Source organism: Neofelis nebulosa, chromosome 1 (assembly GCF_028018385.1).
Source record: "Neofelis nebulosa isolate mNeoNeb1 chromosome 1, mNeoNeb1.pri, whole genome shotgun sequence".
NCBI classification, from domain to species: domain Eukaryota; kingdom Metazoa; phylum Chordata; class Mammalia; order Carnivora; family Felidae; genus Neofelis; species Neofelis nebulosa.
In genome coordinates this window covers 58,230,678-58,248,939 of record NC_080782.1, presented here as the reverse complement: position 1 = coordinate 58,248,939, position 18,262 = coordinate 58,230,678, and the positions used below count along the sequence as shown (strand labels likewise).

Sequence of the window (18,262 nt, the reverse complement as noted above, 5' to 3'; positions counted from 1 at the left end):
ATGCACCTTTAATGAGACTAAGGAAAAAGGGTCTACATTTCAGCACAGAATCATAAGAAACAAGAGTGTATGCAGTAACACTATAAATAAAACCAAAAATACAGCAGAAAATGAAAGGCTTTCAACCATGCTGAATGTGCATCACCTTTCAGAATATTTGTGTTTTGTATTAGAGATGCTCTTGGAAATAACAAATAAGGGTCCTATTATTCTATACTGGAAATTTGAACACTCCCTTAATTAATTAAGCTGTGATTTTTCATATTTTCCCCCAATTCCAACTCATGCACTTTGGGGTCAGGAGACAACTCAGTGAAATAAAACATTTGTTGAAGTTACTCACAGATCAAAGACATGTGATACAGAGCAATTTTCAAGTAACCCACCCCTTGTTTGAAGTGGGCTTTATTTACATGAAGATAACTCAGAAAATGAGAGTGTAGATTAAATAAAAATTGTATCCTGCAAAGTCTACAATTGCAGTGAAAATACAATTTTAACTGTTTCTATGCTGAATTTTTAAATATTCTGTTAAATATAAAAACTGGAGGTAGGCTATGGGAGCATAGGAGAACATGTGTTTTAGAATAACCACTGGGTTAGGTGTGTGTGTGCGCACGCATGCATGTGTGTATGTATGTGTATTTGTGTGATGGTATGTGTGTAACAGAGAGAAAATACACATGCATGGTGTTTTCTACCAGGAATAGAATTTCAAAGCTGCTATGACTGAATGTTTGTGACACACACCCCTTCCAAATTCTTATATTGAAACCTAATCCCCAGTGGTATTTGGAGGTGGGGTTTTGGGGAGGTGATTGAGTCATGAAGATAGACTTTTATGAATGCGTTTAGTGCCCTTATAAAAGATGACCCAGAAAACTCCCCCTGCCCTCTTCAGCTATGTGAAGACACAGGAAAAGACAGCTGTCAATGAACCAGGAAGCTAGCTCTCACCAGACAATTAAATATGCTAGCACATTGGACTTCCTATCCTCCATATACAAAATAAATTTCTATTGTTTATAATCTACCAGTTTATGATCTTTTGTTACAGCAGTCCTAAAGAACTAAGACACAAGTTGAAGTATCTCATGAAGTATCTCATTAGCTGTAATAGTCACTAACAGAACATGAAACAAGAAATAAAGAATCAATGTGATAAACAATGATGCTATAATCTAGCAGGCAGGGCCTCCACCCTTGGTACTGGTCAAGTGAACCTTCCCAGCTCATTCACTGTGTTTTTGTGTATTCACTTGTGATTTTGCTAAGCTGTTAATGTAAATCACACACGACAAGGCTGGTACACAAAGCAAAAGACATGGAGCTAGTGAGTCAACGTAGCCATACTGCCTCTCAGCACTGTTTATGCTTTAGTCTATATATCCATACATTTACAGCAACCCCTGACAAGTGATGACAAACTTCCGCATGGATATTGGATATGAAGAGAATGCCAACTGTTAGCACTTGAGAAAAATATTCTCCTCCCTTAAGAAATCAAAATACTGTAAGACAAATAAGATTTGGTGTAAGTAGCAGGGAGAGTTATATATGTGGAATTGGTTAAATAACATACATCAGTTCACCTATGCTCTGAAACACCAAAAGACAAATGTATAACTCAAGATTAACACCACATATGAGGTGGAAAGAAATTATATATTACACAGGACAGGGGAGGTTTGAATATGTTATAATCAATTTACCATTTGTTCAAACAGAATCTGAGAAGCTCACCGTGTAAAACAGTAGAAATTTGAACTCTTGGAAGTTTGTATGGGGGCGGGTTCAAGGGAAAGGAAAAAAAAAACAGTTTAAAAACCACAGCTAATTTTCTGTTCCTGAGGACAGGGATTCAGAATGGACTCAGGACTACTCCTTATGGAGCCCCGATTTTGCTGTACCTTATTTCATCTATCAAAACCTGCTACTGTGGGGCTCCAAAGTAACCACCAAATTGTCAAGGGATACAGTGTCCAGGACAAAAAAGGCACTTCTATAATTCCCACAGGATTCTGATACAGGTCAATGAAAGAATTGTTCTCTTACACTAAACTCTAATGGGGAGATGATGCCAGAAGGCTGTGCTTCGGTTTTTACCAACCTCAGTGATCGACGCACAACTGTACAAGTCAAAAATGTAAGGCAGCTCAGAGCAACTCAGTGAAGTCAGCTCTACATACCTTGTCTTGGAAACTCATCTGACTCCCGGTGAACGAGGTCTGTGACTCGGTTTCCATAGTGCATCCTGCTGTCGTGGTCATAGGCCTTCAGAGTCTCACTGGAGCTATAGGACTTTTGTGTGGGCACACGGCAGTCTTCGCTGTCCAGGGAGGAACTTGTGTAGCGGCACTCTTTGCCACACCGTCCCCTGGTCAGAGAGCGATGTCGCCTGTCCTTTACGTCCATTATCCCAGATCTGACAGAGAGCCGATGCTTTCAGAAAAGGGAGGCCAAAGTTTTGGTACTTTTCACTTGGCCACCTAAAAACATCAAAGGAAAACAACAAGACTGTGATTATAAGAAATGCTGCCTTCAGTTTTGACTCATGCTCTGACTCAGATAAAAACATAAAAAGGAAATGTGGTCAGAGCACACAATCTCTTTTTGCAACTTAATATATATTGAAATAATCAGCCTAAATAGAATGACTTGATACAGTAAGTTAATTATTTTGCTGTTTAATAGATTTTGAGAAAAAAGAGTAGTGAAATAATTCATGTTTTGATTTCCCTATGTGAATACAGATGACATGATAAGTCTGTCACTACTGCAAGATTTTACTATGAAGCAGTTCAAAGCAAAACTGATTTTACCCATATTTAATTATATTCTCTTTTTGCTAGAGAGGGTTTGGGGTAAAGCAAATATCAACATTAAATAAACAGAAGTGAAAGAAAGGTGTATAAGGCATAAATACATGCTACTGAAGCTTTGTGATGGTACCAAGTCATATTTGACTAATATGCAATTACCTAGTTGGGTCTGAAAAAAAGTAACATAAGCCATTCTTCACAGGCAAACAATACTCTTCTGATTTCTTTAATGAACCTTCAGCAAATTCTAATCAGTTTTTTTCTTTGCAGAACTGTGTCTTAAACACACCCGGTCCCTCCCTTCCTTAGTCACCTACCAACAGAGATCATGCTCACAAGAAGTCTAACTGGTACCACCACCCGATCATCAACCTACGCCTGCACATGCTGTTCTCTTCATTGCTGGGATATCTGCTGCTAAGAAGAAAAATGGGGAAGAGCACTGAATGCAATAGATAAGCTGATGAGAAGGAACCTCTTTAACATATGAACTGGCAACCAGAGAGCTCTTCAGTCTGTCACTTGACATCCTTAGCCTGAAAGTGTATGCCAAACATCCTCAGAAAACACTAGCCTTCTGCCTAGCAAATATGACAAAATAGCTTAGATGACTCTAAGTTTCAAATGATAGGCTCTTACTGATTTCATTGGCCATGCAAAAGAGCATGGACCATAGGGCGAGGGCCTGGACAGAATGGACATACACAAAATTTAATTAAAATGGGAAATACAACCCAGACCCAGCATAATGATTTTTCTCCAGGCTACTGTTGCTCACTACCTCTTCAATACATTAGAAAATATTAGGTGAACAGATTTGTAGCTTAGAACCCTCTGCTCTTCTTTGGCTATTCACCACATTGTAATGGGATGCCTATTTATACCAAAGAAATAGCCTGTATGCATAGTAATGTGCATGGAATCTGTCCCAGGACAGCAGAAGCCAAGTTATCCTTCTCTTGTCTTTATACAGTAAGAGTCCCTTCTGGATCTCATAAACGCTCCTACTTTATATTATTTATATACTTTAGCAAATACTGCCTGTTATCATGGACAATTTTGTTTGAAAATCGGCAATTAAAAAGAGAGTACACCTGCTCTGAACACCAAGCACAGTGGTGTTGCTGCCACAATGACTCATAGGAGAGCGAATCCTTAGTTTCCTGGAGCCTATAGTTCCTGACCCAGGAAGCTGAGAAACATCTTTGAGAGTTACCTATCAAGACCCCAGGACCTGCTTGAAGGACACAAATACTCAATGTTGGAATGGAAGTTTTTGCTGCTATGTAGCCAATCCAAGTACCTTAACATTAATGCAATTTCTAGATGCCAAAAATCACCTTCCCTAGTTTAAAACATGTGATCTCAACACCTTGGAATTCATATTACAGACTGGTTAAGAGCATGACCACTGAAGTCTTGATTGGATGAAAATCTTATCATGGTGACTGATTAGCCAGAGCTTTTATAAAATTACTCATAAACTTTTAAGTTCAATTTCTCAACCAGTTAATATGGAAAATAACAGAATCTGTTTCCTAAAGTTGTCATAAAAATTAAATACTGTGGTAAACCTAATACACTAACACATGGTAGGGACTCTATAAGAAGTAGTTATTTTTTTCCCCTCTGAATAATTATTTTTTTCTTAGCCAAGTAGTTATAGACTTGCATAAGACAGAGGGTGGCAATAATAAGATAAATGCCTAAAATTCAAAGTTCTCATTATAAATATCAATACTTGAACTGCACACAGATTAAAGAAGACCCTCAGCACCTATTAAAAGTATACAAGACTGTGCCTACCAACACTGTGGAGCCAGTGTTTCTTTGGGAGATTGGTTGTTTTGAGTAAATTTTATGATTTCTCTTCTGCTTCACTGTAAATTTTTTCTTTTTACCTTTTAATGTTTTTGGTGTTCCTGACTCAGGAAATCCTATCTCCTCTAATTTGTATTGTGTTTTGGAAAGTGGGCTGACTTTCTGTATGTGGTTATGTGATTTTATTTTATATATTAAAAAAAATCATGTTCTAAGTGGAAGCCTAAATGCTTATTATCTATTCATAATGTACAAGAATTTCAGTGGGTGGACATTTTGACATTCGGTTGTCCAGTGATCTTTTCCTGATAAATTCCTCTTTCTTGGGTATTCCCTTGATAGTTAAGTTTGTGAGCAATGACATCTCTGGACAAATGAAATTTACATATGAGGTAAAAAATCGCAAATCTTAGTGAGAGAAAGTTAATTTCTTAATGAACTGAGCAGAGTACATAGACTGTTGGCCAACAGACATTTTGCACTCAGCCTGCCTGTTATTTAAATTTTTTAAAAAATTTTTGTTTGTTTTTGAGAGAGAGACAGAGACAGAGACAGAGTGTGAGCAGAAAGAGGCAGAGAGAAAGGGAGACAGAATCTGAAGTAGATTCCAGGCTCTGATCTCTCAGCACAGAGTCTTATGTGGGGCTTGAACCCATGAGCTGCGAGATCATGACCTAAAGTCATACATTTAACCAAATGAGCCACCCATGTGCCCTGAGCCTACCTGTTATTTAAAAATTAGTTTTCAAGATTTAAAAAGACAACATAGGAGAATTTATACTAAACTTGGATCTCCTGCTTATCATGAAAATTTGGCAGTCTAGAAATTTCTGCTTCCAGAAAGTTGTAATAAACATATTTTATCTCTTCTTCCCACTAGGTACATTGAAAACCCCTGGATATAATATATAAAACAAATATAAGAAGAATATGAGAGGAAAAAGAGAAGGCAGACCAACTAGGGCCTTCAGAACTCATGAATAATACTGTGGCAAGTTCCTGAAATTTCTTTTTGCCCTGTATATCCCAGACTTGGAGCTAAAGATACTGGCAACCCAGAAACATCAATAGGCACAGACAACAAAAGCTCCAACAAAAGCAGGTTGCCTCTCGCCAAAGGATTAACAAAGAAAAGTCCAACAAGAAAGAAAATGTTGAGATAGTAACCACTTGCCTCTAGTCAAACAACATGGCAAACACAGTGGTCTGAATCCCACTTTCACCAGCAAAAGCCAGAGGAAGAGCCTAGATTTCCACAATGCTGAGGTGACGAGGCATCCTAATCTCAAACAGTGCTTTCAGAGACAGCTAAGAAGGCAGCCAGGATTTTCATCTCTTCCAAAAAATAATGAGGCCAGTCTCTCCTCCTAGGGAGCTTGGCCTTCCATCCCCACTGAGAGTAGTAAGATGCCACTCTCCTCTGCTGGAGTGGCATAGGAGGAGGCCTAGTGGAGAGTTAGGACTTTCACTTTCTCTAGCAGTAATGAGTCCTTCTGCCTCTTGTTGGTAGTTGTTAGTGTCACTTGATATTGGTAACAGTGGGAATAATAAGGAATAATGAGGCACTCCTATCCCTAACACCAAGGGTAGTATCAGTGGGAGCCAGAACTCCTCCACTGCCTCCCCACCCAACAGCTTCTAATAAGGAGCTCCCTGTCCTTGGGTATTGGCAGAGACTGAGTGAGGAACCTGGACTTTTATTCCAATCTAGCAGTAATGAGGTGGGATCTCTCTTCTGACAGAACAGTGTCAGAGGAAACCAACAAAAACAGAAAACTTAAGTAAGACATAGAATCTCATAACATGATGACACCAAATGTGTAGGTTTCAACAAAAAGAAGAAAAAAAATATACCAAGAACTAAAACGATCTTAAGCTGAAGGAAAAAGCAATCAATAGATGCCAACACTGAGATGACAAGACATCGGACTTATTAGACATAGATTTTAAAACAGCCATCATAAAACTCTTCAGTGAGCAATTACAGACACACTTAAATGAAAAATATAGAGACTCATAAAAAAGACAAGAAGTCTCAGGGAATGAATAGAAGATATAAAGAAGACTCTAAAAGAAATTTTTAGAACTAAACAATTCTAAATTGTTTAGAATTATTATTATTATTATTATTAAATTATCTAAATATATACAGTAGATGGGTTCAAGAGCAGAATGGAGGGATAAAAGAAAGAATGAGGAAATTTGACAATTGGACAATGGAAATTACTCAAACTATACCACAGATTAAAAAATAGCCTAGGGAAAAAATGCAAAGAGCCTCAGGGAGCTGTAGACCTAATATTTATGTCAGTCTCATTATGAAAGGGGAAAGAGAGAGGGCTGAGAAAGTGCTGAAATAGCAGATAAATACACACAAATTTGCAAAAGACATAAAGTTACACATTCAAGAGGCTGAACAAACACCAAAGAGAATAAATCCAAATGCATCCGTATCAAGACATATCATGGTTAAACTTCAGAAAAGTTAAGACAGAGATAATTTTGAAAGCAGTGAAAGAAAAATTACCTTAATACAGAGCATAGCAATTTGAATGAAAATGGTTTTCTCATCAGAAACCATAAAAATCAGAAATGAATAGCACAATGTTTTTCAAATGCTGAAAAAAATTGGAAGTTTCAATCCAGAATCTTATAACCAGTAAAGATATCCTTCCAGAATGAAGGATAAAACATGGCATCACAAATAAAGAAAAAACTAAGATAATTTATCAATATCAAAAATACACAGATCAATAGAAGAGAATAGAAAACCCAGACATAAACTCATAATTACATAGTAAATTAAACTTTGACAAATAAGGCAGGAATATGCATGAGAAAAAGACAGTTTCTTTCTCAACAAACAGTGTTGAGGAAATCTAGACAGCTACACACTGGACCACTTTCTTACCCCATATACAAAAATAAACTCAAAATGGATTAAGGAGCTAAATGTGAGACGTGAAGCCATAAATATCCTAGAAGAGAGCATAGGCAGTAATTTCTCTGACATTGGCCCCAAAACATCTTTCTAGATATGTCTCCTAAAACAAGGAAAACAAAAGCAAAAATAAAATATTGGACTGCATCAAGATAAAAAGCTTCCATACAGCAAAGGAAACAATCAACAAAACTAAAAGACAACCTACAGAATTAAAGAAGATATTTACAACTGACATATTTGACAAATGGTTAGTATCCAAAGTATATAAAAACGGAGACAACTCAACACCAAAAAAGCAAACAATCCAATTAAACATGGGAAGAAGACATGAACAGACATTTCTCCAAAGAAGACATATAGATAGCCAACACAAATGAAAAATGCTCAACATCACTCATCATCAGGGAAATGCAAATCAAAACCACAATGAGATATCATCTCACACCTACCAGAATGGCTAAAATCAAAAACATAAGAAACAAGTGTGGCAAGAATGTGGAGAAAAAGGAATACTCGTGCGCTGTTGGTGAGAATGCAAACTGGTGCAGCCACTGTGGAAAGCAGCATAAAAGTTCTTCAAAAAATTAAAAATAGAACTACCCCAGTAATCGCACTACTGTATATTTACCCAAAGAACACAAAAACACTAATTCAAAGTGATACATGCACCCCATGTTTATTTCAGCATTATCTACAGTAGCCAAATTATGGAAGCAACCTAAGTATCTATTGATAGATTAATGTATAAAGAATATGTGGGGGGCGCCTGGGTGGCGCAGTCGGTTAAGCGTCCGACTTCAGCCAGGTCACGATCTCGCGGTCCGTGAGTTTGAGCCCCGCGTCAGGCTCTGGGCTGATGGCTCGGAGCCTGGAGCCTGTTTCCGATTCTGTGTCTCCCTCTCTCTGCACCTCCCCTGTTCATGCTCTGTCTCTCTCTGTCCCAAAAATAAATAAAAAACGTTGAAAAAAAAATTAAAAAAAAAAAGAATATGTGGTATATAGGTATGTATGTATACATATACATATATGCATATACATATACGTATATACATGTATACATATATACATATATACATGTATACATGTGTGTATACATGTATACATGTATATATGTATACATGTATGTATATATGTATACATGTATATATGTATATGTATATACACATATGTATATGTATATATATACACACATATATATGTATATGTACATATATACATATATATGTGTGTATATATATAATGGAATATTATTCAGCCACAACAAGAATGAAATCTTGCCATTCGCAACTATGTGGATGGAACTAGAGGGTATTATACTAAGCGAAATTAGTCAGAGAAAGACAAATATCATAGCATTTCACTTACATGTGGAATTTTAGAAACAAAACAATGATCAAAGGAGACAGAGAGACAGAGAGAGACAGAGAGAGAGAGAGAGAGAGAGAGAGAGAGAGAGAGAGAGAGAGAAACTGAAAAACAGATTCCTAACTATAGAGAAAAAACAGATGGTTACCAGAGGGTAAGTGGGAGGAGTGAAATAGGTCAAAGGGATTAAGAGTACCCTTATCTTGAAGAGTACTAATATATGAAATTGTTGAATCACTATCTTGCACACCTGAAAGGAATTTAATACTATATGTTAACTACATTGGAACTCAAATGAATGAATGGATATTTTTTTTTTAATTAAATGCCCGGAGAGAAAGACAGATACCATATGTTTTCACTCATGTGGATCCTGAGAAACTTAACAGAAGACCATGGGGGAGGGGAAGTGGGAAAAAAAAAAGTTACAGAGAAGGAGTGAGGCAAACCGTAAGAGACTCTTAAATACTAAGAACAATCTGAGGATTGATGGGGGTGCAGGAAAGGGAAAGTGGGTAATGGGCATTGAGAAAGGCACCTGTTGCTATGACCAATGGGTATTGTATGAAACCAATTTAACAATATATTTAATAAAAAAATAAATGCCTGGAAACATTTAAAAAAAAACTAAGATAATTTACCACCAGCAGACTTAATCCTAAAAGAATAAACAGTTCTCTAAAACAGAAAGGAAACAATGAAAAGAGAAATTTTAGAAATAATAAAAGGAGAAATCAGAAAGGAAAAAAAGACATGGTAAGCAAAACTATGAGTAAACCCTGTACATTTTCTACTTTGGAGTGTTCCAAATTATTTTCGAAGGTTAAAGTAAAAATTATAACACTGTATGATGAGGTTCTAAATGCATACAGAGAACATATTTATGAAATTATATGATAAATGGGGACGGTAAAGTGACATAAAGGGAGGAAGGGTTTCCACAATTCACTCAAACTGGTAAAATGATGAAGGTCATTAACTGTGATAAAATATGTAAGTATAATGTAAAAACTAAAAAAGTTATACAAAGAGATGTACTCAAAAACACTTTAGATAAGTCAATATGGAGTTTTAAAAAACATTCAATACTCACAGGAAAGTAGGAAGAAGAAAGAAGTAAAAAATAAAACAAAAGAATAAATAGAAAACAAAACATAAAATGGCACACTTATTCATGAAATAGCAATAATTACATTAAATGGTAAGTAGTCTAAATATACAAATTAAGAGACAGAGATCTGCAGACTAAATTAAAAAAATACGACCTAACTCTATGCTGTCAACAAGGTCACTTTAAATATAATGGTGTAGGCATGTTGAAAGAAAAACTACAGCAAAGATACATAATATAAACATTAAAGAAAACAAGAGGGTTTATATTAATATTATTTAAAGCAGACTTTACAGAAAGGAAAATTAGCGGAGACAGAAAACAAAATTATGTAATGATGAAAGGATAAATCCTCCAGGAAGAAACAGCAACTCTAAATAGGTATGTACCAAAAACCGAATTGTAAAATATGTGAAGTAAAACATGATAGAACTGAAAAAAAAAATAAATGAATATACAATTACAGTTGGAGATTTCAACACTGGAGTCCCACTGATGGATAAAGCAACTAGACAGAAAATCAAGAAGGAGACAGAAGAATTCCCCATGGCACAAAAAAAGACACTCAGCTAAATGGAAGAGAATAGAGAACCCAGAAATGGACCCACAAACGTATGGCCAACTAATCTGTGACAAAGCAAGAAAGAATATCCAATGGAATAAAGACAGTCTCTTCAGCAAGTGGTGCTGGGAAAACTGGACAGCAACACGCAGAAAAATGAACCTGGATCACTTTCTTACATCATACACAAAAGTAAACTCAAAATGGATGGGTGAAACACATAAATGTAAGACAGGAAGCCATCAGAATCCTTGAGGAGAAAGCAGGCAAAAATCTCTTTGATCTTGGCCGCAGCAACTTACTCAACATGTCTCCAGAGGCAAGGGAAACAAAAGCAAAAATGAACTACTGGGACCACATGGAAATAAAAAGCTTCTGCACAGCGAAGGATACAATCAGCAAAACTAAAAGGCAACCAATGGAATGGAAGAAGATATTTGAAAACGACATATCAGATAAAGGGTAGGTATCCAAAATCTATAAAGAACTTATCAAACTCAACACCCAAAAAACAAATAATCCAGTGAAGAAATGGGCAAAAGACATACATAGACACCTCTCCAAAGAAGACATCCAGATGGCCAACTGACACATGAAAAAATGTTCAACATCACTCATTATCAGAGAAATACAAATCAAAACCACAATGAGATACCACCTTACACCTGTCAGAATGGCTACCATTAACAACTCGGGCAACAAAAGATGTTGGCAAGGATGTAGAGAAAGAGGATCTCTTTTGCACTGCTGGTGGGAATGCAAACTGGTGCAGCCACTCTGGAAAACAGTATGGAGGTTCCTGAAAAAATTAAAAACAGAACTACCCTATGACCCAGCAATTGCACTACTAGGTATTTATCCAAGGGATAGAGGTATGCTGTTTCAAAGGGGCACATGCACCCCAATGTTTATAGCAGCACTATAAATAATAGCCAAAGTATGGAAAGAGCCCAAATGTCCATCGATGGATGAATGGATAAAGAAGATGTGGTATATACACAATGGAGTATTACTCGGCAATCAAAAAGAATGAAATCTTGCTAGTTCCAACTATGTGGATGGAACTAGAGGGTATTATCCTAAGCGAAATTAGTCAGAGAAAGACAAATATTATATGACCTCACTCATATGAAGACTTTAAGACACAGCACAGATCAGCACAAGGGAAGGGAAGCAAAAATAATATAAAAACAGGGAGAGGAACAAAACATAAGAGACTCTTAAATAGAGAAAACAAGCAGAGGGTTATTAGAGGGATTGTGGGAGGGGGGATGGCATAAAAGAATCTACTCCTAAAGTCATTGTTACACTATATGCTAACTAACTTGGATGTAAATTAAAAAATTAAAATAAAATTAAAAAAAAGAAAAATCCCCCAAAACATTATCAATCAACAGGGTCTACTCAACATTTATGGAATATTCCTTTCAATAACAGCAGAGTATATACCCTTTTAAGTGTCTCTGGAATATGTATCAAGAGAGAACACAGCCTGGGCCATAAACAAAAATTAAAAATTTTAAAAGAATTGAAATCATACAGAGTATGTTCTCTTAGCATAATGGAATCAAACCTGAATCAATAAAAAGAAGAAAATCTCCAAACACTTGAAAGCTAAAAAAACACTTTCCTAAATAATTCATGGGTGAAGGAAAGATCTCAGGTGAGATCAAAACATACATTAAAGTGGAGGAAAATGAAAATATAACATATCAAAACTTGTTAGAAACTGCACAAGCAGCGCTGAGAGGGAAATTTACAGAACTAAACATATCCACTGGAAAACAAGGAAATCCTCAAATCAATAATCTAAGCTTCCATGTCGAGAATCTAAAGAAGAAAAAAATAGACCCAAAATAAGGAGATAATAAAAAGCCACATTCAATGGAATTGAAAACACAAAAACAATACAGAAAAGCAATGAAACAGGTTTGATCATTGAAAAAATCAATAAAATTGGCAAACTTCTTGCAAGACTGACAAAGAAGACACAAATTACCAATATCAGGAATGAAACGGGAGATCACTAGAGACCCTGATGACATGAACAAGATTCTTAAAGAATACCACAAAGAAATCTACAAAAATAAATTTCATAACTAAGATGAAATGGACCAACTCCTCAAATAACTAAGTATCCCAACTCACCCAATATGAAATACATCATTTGAATAACCTTGTAATTAGTAAAGATATTTAATTGTATGGTATATTATGTGTGTGTGTGTGTGTATATATATATATATATATATATATATATATATATATATGGTATAATATATACACCATAAAAAAACAGGGTTTATTTTGGGGATGCAAGGATGGCTCTGCATTTTAAAAACAATAAATGCAATCCACCATATAAACATATTTCATAAAATGAGATACATCATTTGAATAACCTTGTAACTAGTAAAGATATTTAATTATATGGTATATTATGTGTGTGTATATATATATGGTGTGTGTGTGTGTGTATATATATATATATATATATATATATATATATATATATATACATATACATACCATAACAAAACAGGGTTTATTCTGGTGATGCAAGGATGGCTCAGTATTTTAAAAACAATAAATGCAATCCACTGTATAAACAGGCTAAAGAAGAAAAATCACACAATAATATCAGTTAACGTAGAAAAAGCATAGGGCAAAAATCCATATCTACTAATGATAAAAACTCTCAGAAAAACAGGAATAGAGAAAACTTCTTCAAGGTGACAGAGTTAACAACAAAAAAACCTACAGATAATGTTACACTTAATGGTGAAAACTAAAGTCTTTCCCCTACGAATGAGAACAAGGAAAGAATGTCTGCTCTTATCACATATTCAAAATAGTGCTGGAACTTCTAGCCAGTGCAATAACTTAGGAAAGAGAAATAAAAGGCATATAGAGCAGACAGAAGGTATATAACTGTCCCTGTTTATAGATGGCATGGTTGCCTATGCAGAAAATCCTAAGAAAACTCCTAAAATAAATTAATTCAGGGAGACAATAGGATATAAGATAAACATACAAAAAAAAATCAATTGCATTTCAGTTTACTAGCAATGAACACACGGGTACCAGAATGTAAAGTATGATACTATCTTTTTTTTAAAAAAGAGAGAAATCCTTAGATGTAAGTCTAACAACACATATATAGAAATTAAAGGGTAAAAACAGCACAACAGTGATGAAAGAAATTAAAGATGTAAATAAATGGAGAAACATATTATGTTTATGGATTGGAAGAATCAACATAGCAAAAAAACAAAAAAACAAAAAAACAAAAAAACAATTTCCCCCAAATTGACATACAAACTGAATGTAATTCCTATCAACTCCCAGAAAAAAATTTTTGTAGATAGAGACAAGATTATTCTAAAGTTTATATAGAAAGGAAGAAGAACTAGAATGACTAAAAGTTTTGTTTTTTGTTTTTGTTTTTTTTTTTTAATAAGAAGAAAGTAGGAGGAATCAATGTACCCAATTTTTTTTTTTAAATTTTTTTTTTTTTTTTCAACGTTTTTTATTTATTTTTGGGACAGAGAGAGACAGAGCATGAACGGGGGAGGGGCAGAGAGAGAGGGAGACACAGCATCGGAAACAGGCTCCAGGCTCCGAGCCATCAGCCCAGAGCCTGACGCGGGGCTCGAACTCACGGACCGCGAGATCGTGACCTGGCTGAAGTCGGACGCTTAACCGACTGCGCCACCCAGGCGCCCCTCAATGTACCCAATTTTAAAACTTCCATAGCTGCAGTAATCAATCCTGTGTGACACTGGCAGAGGGACAAACACATAAATTAAAGAGAACACCATAGAGAACCTTGATACAGACCCACCAATAATACACCCAATTGATTCTTTTTTTTTTTTGAATGCAAAAGAAATTCAACAGACATAAGATAACGTTTTCAATAAATGGTGCTGAAATAGTTGGACATCAGTAAGCAAACCCAAAAACAAACAAACAAAAGAGCCTTGACTTATTTTCCTACTTACTACAGAGATTAACTCAAAGAGGCACCTGGGTAGCTCACTCTGTTAAGTGTCTGACTCAGGTCATGATCCACTCAGGTCATGATCCAGCCCCATGTCAAGCTGCATGCTGGGCGTGGAGCCTGCTTGAAATTCTCTCACTCCTTCTCCCTCTGCCCCTCCCTCACTTGCTGTCTAAAAATAAATAAATAAATAAATAAATAAATTAATTAATTAATTAATAAAAACTCAAAATGGATCTAGTTACTTAAAGCATAAAACTTTTAGGAAAGGCTTAGAAAAAACTATAAAACTTTGGAAGTAGAAAGGAGGAAATCTTTAGACTTGACACCAAATGCATTATCTATGAAATGAAAAATTAATAAATTGAACTTTATCAAAATGAAACACTTGCTCTGAAAAAGATCCTGTTAAGAGTATTAAAAGACAATCTACAGACTAAGAGAACCTACATACAAATCATAAAACTGGTAAGAGGTTAAGTATTGAGAATACGTATGTATTTCTCAAAACTGAACTGTAAAAAATCCAGACAATCCAATTAGAAAATAGGCAAAAGACAAGAAACAACATTTCACCAAATAGCACACACAAATGATAAATAAACACATAAAAGGTGTTCATCATCATTAGCCATTAGAGAAATGCAAGTTAAATCCACAATGAGATATTACTACAGCCTTGTCAGAATGGCTAAACATTTCTTTCAAATATAAAGTAAATAAAAATAGTGACAACACAAAGTACTGACAAGGATATAGAAAAACTGGATCTTCATGCACTGCTGCCTTAATGTAAAATGGCACAGCCACTTTGGAAAACAATTTAGCTATTTGTTTATTCTCCTATGTGTGTGCACACCACATCTTCATCCATTCACCTACTGATGGACATTTAGTTTGCTTCCTCATCTTGGCTACTGTATATAATGCTGTGATAAGCAAGGGGGTGCCTAGGTCTTTTGGAATTAATGCTTTCATTTTGGTGAAGAGATAAACAACTAGAAATGGAATTGATGGATTGTGTGATAGTTCTATTTTTAACTTTTGAGGAACCTCCATATTGCTTTTTGTAGTGGACACACCAATACAATGGTGAATAAGGGTTCCCTTTTCCCCACATCCTTGCCAACACTTGTTACTTCTTGTCTTTTTGCTAACAGTCATTCTGACCAGTGTGAGATGATATCTGATCATGGTTTTGATTTTTCTCTGATCGTTAGTGACGATGAGTATTTTTTCATGTGGCTACATGTCTTATTTGGAAAAGTACAGTTTTTAAGAAACACTGAATGTGCAATTGCTATAAAACCCAGCAATTGTCCTGCTGGGCATTTATCACAGAGAAATAAAAATTTGTGTTCACATAAAAACTTGTCCACAAATTTTTATGGAATAATGTTTATTCTTGATAGTCCCAAAGTAGAAGCGACCCAGATGCCTTTCAATGGGAGACTGGTTAAACAAACTCTGGTATATCCATGATATGAAATCTTTCTCTGCAATAAAAAGGAATGAACTATTGATATACATAAAAATGAGGGTGAACCTACAGAGAGAAATGCTGAGTGAAAGAGCCAATCCCAAAGGTTATATACTATATGCTCCATTTATATAACCTCCTTGAAATGACAACATTATAGAAATGAGAAGAGATCAATGGTCTTCAGGGTTAAAGAGGGTGCAAGGGTGTGAGAGAAGTGGGTGTGGCTATAAAAAGATAATAGGAGGAATCCTCTGGTGATGGAAATGTTCTGCGTCTTGCCCTGCCTTAACGGAGTCAATATCCTGGTTGTGATATGGTACTACAATTTGGCAAGATGTTGCTAGTGTTGGAAATTGACTAAAAGGTACTAGGGGATGTCTCTGTACCACTTCTTGAAATTGCACATGATTCTACAGTTGTATCAAACTAAAAAGCTTAATTTCTTAAATTTTAATCAGGCAATTGGGAAAACTTGGGCTCACACTCCATATCATGGAAACAAGTACCTAATCTGTGAGGTTACTCATTATTAGTATTATTAGTACTATTAGTATTATCATTTTACCACTCCTTTTGATTTTATCACCATTGTGCTTCACTTATTTGAACCCCCCCCCCCCCCCGGAAAATACAGGTTGTTATGTTTACGACTTTTAGTATAAAGAAACACCATTGTAGCCACTAGGAAGGACCACAAAGAGCCAGTTACACTGTGAGACGAAGCATTTGCTGACATATATTTCTTCTTAACACAATTCTAAAGTAATAGAATATCGGTTTTAATCCAAATATGGCTATATATCCATCCTTTATCTAATAAAATGCATGTATTTCCTACTGTGGACAAGCACTCTGCGCATAGCTGTCCTTGAAAGTGAAGGTCAACAATTCATGTGGGGGAATGCAAGTTTAGAGACTGATTTTAAAAAGTAATTAAAATTGCCTTGAAGCAGTAGGAAAGATGGTAACCAAAATTATAAATCTTTTCCCCAAGCTTCTGCTTTTTCCGGCACTGACAAATGGCAATCATTGGATGGCAAAGCCTTTGCCAGCTCGTTACTGCTATGCTGAGGTTTTATTCCGTTACATTCCACATTTCCTCCCTTGAAGAGTGTTCACACTGCTTTTTCCATCAGTTGCCTAAGTGGGTTCCATCACTTTCACAGAACAGACTACAGAGATCTTGCCTGCAAGCCTTTGTCTAATTAACTAATCCTATGAGCTGTAACACAGTTCACTATGAACTTTTCAGATTATCCTTCTACGTAAAAAGGTTGACTTGTTAATCACTGACAGACCATTTGAGATGTGTGCGTGTGGATGTTATTGTATTTGTGTGTGTACCTGTGTATGTATGTATGTATGTATGTATATGTGTGCATGAATGATGGATGCAAAGGTGAATTTTAAGCATGTCCAATGGAGAGCTACTGTGTCCCTGTTATAACTAATACTGTAGGCAGTTGATTAAACTTGCCTCACCCTCATCATCATTGGTCTTGGATCACACCCTGGGCATTGTTTCACTATGCTTAAACATTTGTATCTCATGAAGTGACTGGAGACCTTTGAGAGGTGTGGTACCAGGAAATGTCCACATGATTTGGAACTCGGTCAATTCTGAATACAGATTAATGTGACCACCTTTCTTTCTCATTTCAAGTTATGATACATCATTGAATAAGTTTGTCTAGGAGGGAGTGGGGGAGTCAGTACATGAACATCAAATAGTCTTGTTTCCTAATTTGAGCTGGTGTCACAGGTATATTAGAAATCCAATAAAAAGTTTCATTATGTGAGCATGTTTGTACTTTAAAAATATATTTTTTAAAAGCCCAATCAGAAAACTCCTGTAGAATGTCTTTCTTCCTTCCGATAACATGTTAATTGGACTGACTACTTGTTTCTTAAATATTGTAGGAGCCATGTTTCTATGTTTAAAAAGATATAATGGATAATGCATGATCCTTTTATCCTTAACTCCTTTGCCAGTTTTGCCTATTACCCAAATCAGAAATGCTAAGTCAACGTAAAAACAGTGCATTCACAGATTACTTTCCTGTGTATTAGAACTCCTTTGTGAAAGTGGTTTATTTTAAAATCTTTAAGGCACCAAATGCAATGTAATATAGAACCTCAAAGATAAAAGAG

The 18,262-nt window shown here is 35.7% G+C and overlaps 1 protein-coding gene and 1 long non-coding RNA gene across 19 annotated transcripts in view; one reads left to right on the top strand and one right to left on the bottom strand.

Annotated features, from left to right (window-relative positions):
* Positions 1 to 3,932, top strand: part of LOC131507722 (uncharacterized) — a 47,613-nt gene extending 43,681 nt beyond the window's left edge. For both annotated transcript variants that reach the window (XR_009259649.1, XR_009259657.1), the window contains one exon: positions 3,093 to 3,932. This is a non-coding gene — a long non-coding RNA (uncharacterized LOC131507722). The remainder of the gene's footprint in view (positions 1 to 3,092) is intronic.
* Positions 1 to 18,262, bottom strand: part of TENM2 (teneurin transmembrane protein 2) — a 1,977,383-nt gene that overhangs the window by 944,432 nt on the left and 1,014,689 nt on the right. For all 17 annotated transcript variants that reach the window (XM_058722697.1, XM_058722719.1, XM_058722713.1 and 14 more), the window contains one exon: positions 2,190 to 2,489. In XM_058722697.1, the coding sequence (XP_058578680.1) occupies positions 2,190 to 2,415 (226 nt within the window). In that variant the 5' untranslated portion in view covers positions 2,416 to 2,489. The remainder of the gene's footprint in view (positions 1 to 2,189; positions 2,490 to 18,262) is intronic.